Here is an 8,521-nt window from a genome sequence, read left to right on the forward strand (position 1 = left end):
GTTCGGCATGGGGTGAATTGCTCCATGGTTTAGTACGCTCTCACTGAGAAACTATGATTTTTGAATATACAGGTGCATCGACTGGTACATTTAGCTTCGTGACAACACGTCCCTTCAATTAACTCACATGTCACAGAAATATTTCACTGAACCGTGTGTCTTGTGCGAGTGGGTTCTGATTTCATTTACGTATACTGAGCTGAGAATGAATTGCAAAAAAGTAATTTGGCAAATATGAGAACTAATATTTGTATACAGCGTTCAATATATAGAGGAAATATGGCAATAGAAAGTAATACATTTCAATTCCTCGTGTCGGTTTTGACGGCCAGAACTGCGAGGCTAACTTATTCAATCGTATTACAACTGCATGCATGCGAGCTTAACCAGAAGCTTATCGAAATGGCTTCACACACGACATGGACTGCACGATCTACGAACGACACACAGTGTGCATGCATCAGCTAACAGAAAACCAACTCCCTCCTGCATGTAGTGCGCTGCTGTGCTGCCACATAGGATCGTGCACAGGTCGGCTGCAATTTCATCGTGTGTATAGCATCGCTCGAAGCTTATATACAAGTCTCGTGCTGTGAACTAGTATTAAATTTCGCTAGCGTAGCATGCAGATCGGATTATGTATTGATCATCTTGGGCAGGCTCTTAGGAGGCCTGGAAAGACCCACCGGCGAACCTGGACTTGAGAAGTTCGACCACCCCGGCGTCCACCCGGAGAGCCCTAGTGAGCACCGGCGTGGGGATGGGCGGGTCGGAGCCGAAGAGCGTGAGCGGCACGAAGACGATGCCGGGGTTCTGGCTGTTGAAGGAGACGAACATGGTGGCCTCGGTGTCGCCGGTGTTGAACTGGAAGTGCATGAGGCCGCGCGGGATGAGGAAGTTTTCGCCGGCGCGCACCAGCCTGGAGTAGAGCCTGTTCCCGGACTCGTTGCTGCCGATGATGCCCACGAGGAGCTCGCCTTTCACCACGAGGCCGATCTCGGTGGCGCGCGGGTGGATGTGCGGCGGGTTGGTGCCCCCGGGCGCGAAGTCCACGCGGTTCATGGAGATACCCTGCGTGTTCTCGCCGGGGAACTCCGTCACGTCCAGCCTCGTCACGGCCGAGCCGTTCGGGGTGGACGTGTTGCCGCCCCTGGCTAGCTTGGAGGAGAAGAGGAAGTCGTCGCCGGCTTCCGACTGGGGCACGCACGGGTATCCGTTCACCCGGACCGCGTTGTCGTCGAGGTCGGCCACACAGAAGTCCTGGAGAGGGTCAGGGTCGGCGGCCATGATGGCCGGAGCAAGGAGCAGCATGATGAACAGGCAAGCTGTGGCTTTGGAGTAGACCATTGCTTCCTATGGTTGTTCAAGATCAAGAGTGTCTAAGGCACTGGTGGTAGCTGAGCTAAGCTGTGGTGGATGAGTGAGTGCAGTCCTGAGTGAGTGGTAACGCAGGCATATAGACCCTTTATATAGGGGATCAGTGCACGCATGCATGGATGTGCCGCATGTGTGAACACGGGAAGAAGAGTTTTTTTAACATCAGTACAGACACAAGTGCTCATATACACGGGAAGAAGAGTTAGTTTATTAAAATTAGAGTATATTATTGCACGTTTGATGTTTCTCATATGCCTTAAAGAATTTCGAAAGCGTCACTAGATTTTAGTAGGAAGAGAAGTGTATCATGAGAACCAGAAGGGGAGGCCGCAGACTCCATGATGAGTGTGAACAGTGAATGAGCGACGATGGGAGCGAGTCCGAGGGTTGATTGTTCGTGTCATGGGTGCAGGGTGGTCGCTACCCTTGGAGTTGGAGGTGGGGGGGGGGGGGGGGGGGGGGGGGGGGGGGGGGGGGCTAGAGGCATGTCACGGGCGGCAAGGCGAGCAGACCGCGGTAGAGCCACTAGCCACGGGAGGCCAGATATTCGGTTTTCACCCGTGATAATATTTCATCCGTGAGCACGCCCGAGCAATATAAGGCAACGCCTTCAACAAGGACACAACCACATCAGCACCGCCATTGGCATGTGCAAGCATCGAAAGTCAAATCTAGGGTTTTAAACTAGGAGGTCGAGACCCATTAATGGACGAGCACCACTTAGGCGAAGTCAACTTGTATTGCCACCACCACTTGCTGAAGAAGTCGATACTACATGGAGAGGCACACAAAGATCATTGTCACGGAAAATTGGAATCTGAACGGTCCCATGGTATACATGCTCGGAGAGAGTCGTTCATGTGCGTATCCCAGAGTTGTTGTAAGTCGAGGGGCTTGTATGGATGGTCAGGGCGGTGGCCAACACGGCGGTGTTGAAGATTAATGGGGAAGCGAGGTGGTGTGCGGTAGAGCCCGCCACCGGGGAGGAGGGGGGAGGGGGAGGCAGGCGGTTAGTGCTGGGTAGGCCATGAGGGAAGAAAAAGAAAGAAGACGAACAATGGAAGGTGATCTTGCCGCTCATTCCTGATCTAACGGCTACGAGGAAAACTAGCTAATGGTATTTCTTTTTCAGGTACCTGTTAAATACTCCTAGCAAAAATGCTACATCCACATAATTTTTACTTAAAGCTACTAAATCTTCCATCCCTAACTAACGATAATGCTCTATATATCTACGAAAAGGTCTACGCAAGGTAACATAACCTTCCTAACAATAATTCTCTTCAGCCCGTCTCACTTTTCCTAACCAATAAAATCTTTCCAGCTAGGATCCTTTGTAAGTTACAGAAAATATTTTACGTAGGTGTAGCGTTGTCCATACTCCTAGATGTCAACGGAATGAACAACACACATTGCCTTTTTGCGGGGAATGAGCAGCACACTTGCTACACAGGCTGACGGGTATGTACCTAGCTCGCACGGATATGGTTGACGGAGGCACGGAAGCAACGCGGATCATTGAAGCGGTGGACGGCGACGCTGCACGGGTTGCAGACACCCGGTAGAAATCTTCTTCCTCTCGAGTTGACACGGCCGGGCAGGCGATAAGCGGGGATCCATCGATGATGGTTGATGTGTCGGTGACATGCGTGTGCTGTCTGCCTCTGGAGAGTGGGACTGAAGACGGAAAAGAGACGGGCCGGCCGGTGCATGCCCTGGATCGATCGCGGTCAGAGAGTCTGACTTGAAAGTTGAAACCATGCATGCATGCTCTCGTTGTCTCGCTGGCGTCTCCTTCCAGTGACATGAATCCATTCTCTGGGATGATTGGCAAGGCAGGAAGAAGAGAAACAAATCCAAGAAACCATTGATGTGCCTCTTCAGCGAGAGTCCAGGCCCAGGGTAGGCAAAGCTAGTTTCAGCTTTCCATTCCCGGCGATCGACGAGTAGTCGAGCACATTTTGGCCACGTAAACGTTAGCTGATGGCCTGACGTCTCTTCAGCGAGCACTGATAAACCGCAGCCACCGGACGGCTACGTGCAGCAGACTCTTGCACGTTCCGTCGGGGAGACCAATCAGTAGCAAGATCGTTGAAAATAGCAGCACACGTCGCCCTCTCGCCCAACCGTCGACATGATCAGCCGACGCGCCGAAATCCTCGCTCCCTGATCACTCTTGTCTGCAAAGAATTTATCTATCCATCTATGTATGTACTAAAAGCACAATACGGAAGAAAGATGGATGGATCACTAGAATTCTTGCAAAAACAACACTTTCATATACTTTCTCCGTCCCATAATATAAGAACGTTTTTTACATTAGTGTAGTATTAAAAACGTTCTTATATTTTGAGACAGAGGGAGTATGATTTATAGATCATGACCGTTAGATCTTAAACAGATCATGACCGCTAGATCTTCATCATTGTACCCGGACAGATCACACAATTAGATCTTCATAATTGTATTTAAATAGTTTCACATCCATTAGATCTTCATAATTGTATTTAAATAGTTTCACATCCATTAGGTCTAGGCACACAATTTAGTTTTCCCATCAGGTGTTGAAATTGTATGTGATGAGAAATAATCATCGCACACAATTCTGAAAATCAACCTGTTTGCCACATTTTTCTTTGGAGAACTTTCTGCTATAGCCTACACAGAGTCGTTTTAAATTACATGTGTGATGGATCCATACATCAAACACGTTGTTTTCAGATGAACTGTTTGCATGTCGTCGCACATAGTTTACCTTCTCGGGTTGTGAGTGATGATCCAACTATCACACTCGCACACCGTGGGTGATGTGGTCCTCACACACAGGTTTTTGCGGCCGTGTGCTATTGGGGGGGGGGGGGGGGGGGGGCTTAATAGCCCCATCCGGTATTGGTGCTAGTAGTAGGTCGCCAAGGGGAAAAACAAATGCCATTTTCGAATACACGGTTATGTAAATCATGAGAAACTTGTTCATTCATGTTTGTTTTGAGACATGGTTGTAAACCATCTCTTACTTTTGTCTTTTCGATGAGCAATGGTACCAACAAATTCTATGTGATGAAAGAAAGTTTCTAGCTGATTGTGGACCATCTCCCCCCCCTTTTTCCCAGTATTTCTTGTTTGTTCATCCTCTATATCAGCTCCTTTTTTTGTTTGATGGTACTGTTCGTTGGGTTCTTTTCCTCTTAAATACATGGGCCTCCCTGTCTCTACAGAGCGCCTTCTTTCAAAGGACTTTCCCCCGATTGTTCTTAAAGTTGGTAATAGAGTAATGTCATGGCATGAGCGGTACAACTCCAGCGCGGGCAAAGTCTGTCTTATTAACTATTGCCTCTCCTCTCTTCCTATGTACCTAATGGGATTCTATCGTCTGTCCAAAGGAACTCATGCGGGCTTCGACAAGCACCGTAGCGCTTTCTTTTGGAATTCTACTGAGAATAAGCGCAAATACCATCTGGTCAAGTGAAAATTGATGTGTAAATCGAAAGGCATCGGTGGTCCTAGTATTATGAATACTTCGGTCATGAATACCTGCCTCATTGTCAAGTGGTGGTGGCGGATTTTCAAAACCACGGAGGGCACGTTGTTGTGTGACATCCTTAAGGCCAGATACTTCCCCTCTGGTAATCTGATGTTTGCTTCGGCAGCAGGAGGCTCTCAGTTTTGGCGCGATTTGGTTAGGACAATGGATACCTTTTGATCTCAGGTTAAATTTGTGGTTGGTAATGGTGTCAATATTCGGTTCTGGACAGACTGGTGGTGTGGCGACAAGCCTCTTTTTTTGCGTTCCCAGCTAGTTTCTCTTATGTTTCTCGTGCTGAGATTTCCATCTCGGATCTTGCGCTCGGTGGCTGGGATTTGCATCTTCGTCACGCTCTCTTTCTCCTGAAGAGTTGATTCAGTGACAACACCTTGCTGAGCTATTTCCACTGCTCTCGGAGGAGGCAGGCCAAGTTTCCTAGCCTCATTCGGCCTCTGTCCGGTTTTCTGTCAAGTCTCTGTACTCTAGATTGATAGTAGGGTCCTCGAGCTCAAAATTTAAGGATGTCTGGCATTGTAAGATCCCTCTCAAGATCAAAAATTTCATTCGGCAAGCGATCCGCGGTAGGCTTCCCGCGGCGGACCAAATCCGCAAACGAAATAGACCTGGACTGCGTTTTGTAAGCTTTGCAGAGCTAAAGAGGATAACAACCATGTGCTTTTCAACTGCCATCTTGCTAAACTATTTTGGTGCAGACTGCGAGATTGGATGGGTGTGAACTGGTCTCCTTCCTCCTTCTCCGATCTCCATTACTCCTCTAGCTCGCTTTGAGGTCAAACCAGACGTTTGTTCTGGTTCGGCTTTTCGGCCACGTCCTGGGTCATGTGGATTATCAGGAATAAGTTTACTATCGAATATTCTTCCTGCCAAACCCGCTGACTATATGTTCAAATCATTGATTAAGGAGCAGGATCTCAGCTGAAGTCCTGATCGCTAGGGTGCACTCAACGATGTCTTCCTTGCTTCGGTCCACCCCTACCTCTACCGGCTGAGTTAGCCTTTTTTGGTAGTGTGGCCCTCGGGGCATAGGTAGTTGTCCTGCGTGCCGTTTCAGGCTCGTATGCCTTGTAACCGTACTTCTCACTATTTTGGCCGATGGTCGTTTGTCGTTTGTTGGTATTTGTTCCTGAACCTTGCCTGTTGGCTTTATCTATAAAGTCGGGCGTCAGCCTTTTCTCTAAAAATGCAAGGAAACTTCACTTGAGTAAAAATCTTGCCATCCATCCCTACATGTATCTTTGCAGGTGCATTCATGATCCAAACGTTTAAAAATATAATCCTCATTTATTTATGAAAAGAAGAGTGCTATTTCTACTTTCTGGATAGTACACAGAGAGTGGTTCAGAGTTCATACTTCATAACATTCAATTTCACTAATGTAATGCAATTGAGAATTGACAAACTTATCAAGCAATTGACGAATCAAGATCTTGTAATTTTACCTTATTGAATTGTATGATATTAATATTAGGTTGCCGATGACTTGCTGGAGCCGACACTCCCTCTGCACATTCTCTTTTCTCGAATACGCACCAGTGTGCGTACTATATATTACAGAAGGGATGGGGTAGAGAGCCCCTCCACATTGGCAGTTACAACATAAGTTACAACCCCAACTCCACCATCAAGGAGATATGCACGCTATTCTATCTCACCTAAACCTACCGCTAGTGCCCTAAGAAAGGCATCCGCGCCCGCCTTTAGGAGGCCCGCTGTTGCCCACGTTCTCCCCTCGGCCATCACCGAGCGAATCACCCTAATGGTCGAGGGGGTTACTCCATTGAACACTATCACGTCTCAGTGTTTCCACAACTCCCACATTACAAGGATTAGGACGAGCGTGGCGAGCGCACTCCTCCTCCTCGTGTTCCCGGCGCTCCTCCTCCTCCTCGTATGCCCAGCGCTGCCGACGTTCCTCCTCCTCGTGCTTCATCTGCATGCGCCGCTCGCCGTCTTCCCGCTCCTCCGCCAGCACTAAGGCCCTCTGTCGGTGTCAAAACCGGCAGATCTCGGGTAGGGGGTCCCGAACTGTGCGTCTAGGCCGGATGGTAACAGGAGACAGGGGACACTTTGTTTTACCCAGGTTCGGGCCCTCTCGATGGAGGTAATACCCTACTCCTGCTTGATTAATATTGATGATATGGGTAGTACAAGAGTAGATCTACCACGAGATCAAGGAGGCTAAACCCTAGAAGCTAGCCTATGGTATGATTGTTGTGTATGGAGTTGATTTCGTCCTACGGACTACAACCCTCCGGTTTATATAGACACCGGATAGGGTTAGGGTTACACAGAGTCGGTTACAATGGTAGGAGATCTTGAATATCGCATCGCCAAGCTTGCCTTCCACGCCAAGGAAAGTCCCATCCGGACATGGGACGAAGTCTTCAATCTTGTATCTTCATAGTCCAGGAGTCCGGCTGAAGGTATAGTCCGGCTACCCGAACACCCCCTAATCCAGGACTCCCTCAGTGGCCCCTGAACCAGGCTTCAATGACGACGAGTCCGGCGCGCAAATTGTCTTTGGCATTGCAAGGCGGGTTCCTCCTCCCAATCCTTCATAGAAGATTGTAAACACCAAGAGTAGTGTCCGGCTCTGCAAAATAAGTTTCCACATATTGCCATAGAGAGAATAATATTAACACAAATCAAATCTGCTGACGTATTCTGCAGTGCGCCATCACACTACAGCCAAGCCCTTTACTCGAATCGTTTTTACTTTTCCACCTCAGCATGTTTTGCGAGGCGGTTTCCTTGGCACGTCTTGTCAAAGCAGAGATCGCGTACCCTTTTTACGGGATTCTTATCAATATGGACGTGGGTAACCCAACCGCGCCATTTATCACGGCGCTTGGGAGGCAAGCGGGTTTTATTAGGCAGGTGGGGACGCATAACCGCATCCGCCTATATAAGGGGATAAGGATCCACCCTTTTTACCTACGCCTTCTTCCTCCCTTGCCTACCCATCTCTCGCGCACCCGAGCTCCAGCGCCCAAGCCCGCACTTCCCACCTCAACCTTCTCCAGCAATGTCCGGATCGGGAGGCAAATGGATGGTCTCCTTCGTTACGGAGGGTAAAATCAAGAAGCTAAGGAAGGCCGGGCATCTGTCCAAGGACATCGCGTACCGGCTTCCCGAGGAGGGGCACCTTATCCCCACCCCAAGGCCCCATGAGAGGGTGGTATTTCTCCTCCACTTCCTCCGCGGACTAGGTTTTCCACTCCACCCATTTGTCCGGGGGCTCATGTTCTACTACGGCCTGGATTTCCACGATCTGGCTCCGAACTTCATCCTCAACATCTCGGCGTTTATCGTCGTGTGCGAGGCTTTTCTCCGCGTCCGCCCCCATTTCGGCCTCTGGCTCAAGACTTTCAACGTCAAGCCCAAGGTGGTGAGCGGCAGCCAGGCGGAGTGCGGAGGCACCATGGCAGGCAAGATGGCCAACGCCCTATGGTTCGAGGGCTCTTTCATGGAGACCCTAAAGGGATGGCAATCCGGGTGGTTTTACATCACCGAGCCACGCGATCCAGAATGGACCGCGGCCCCCGAGTTCCGATCCAGACCCCCCACGCGGCTTGTGTCCTGGAAAGAGACGGGCCTGTC

At 49.5% G+C, this 8,521-nt stretch overlaps 1 protein-coding gene across 1 annotated transcript; it reads right to left on the reverse strand.

Annotated features, from left to right (window-relative positions):
- Nucleotides 1-247: 247 nt before the first annotated feature.
- On the reverse strand, nt 248-1,435 carry LOC125553429 (oxalate oxidase 1-like). Its single transcript, XM_048717214.1, has one exon. It carries the CDS (start codon nt 1,345-1,347, stop codon nt 664-666), a length of 684 nt encoding a protein of 227 aa, XP_048573171.1. The 5' UTR covers nt 1,348-1,435; the 3' UTR covers nt 248-663.
- Nucleotides 1,436-8,521: the final 7,086 nt, after the last annotated feature.

Source organism: Triticum urartu, chromosome 4 (assembly GCF_003073215.2).
Source record: "Triticum urartu cultivar G1812 chromosome 4, Tu2.1, whole genome shotgun sequence".
Lineage (NCBI taxonomy): Eukaryota > Viridiplantae > Streptophyta > Magnoliopsida > Poales > Poaceae > Triticum > Triticum urartu.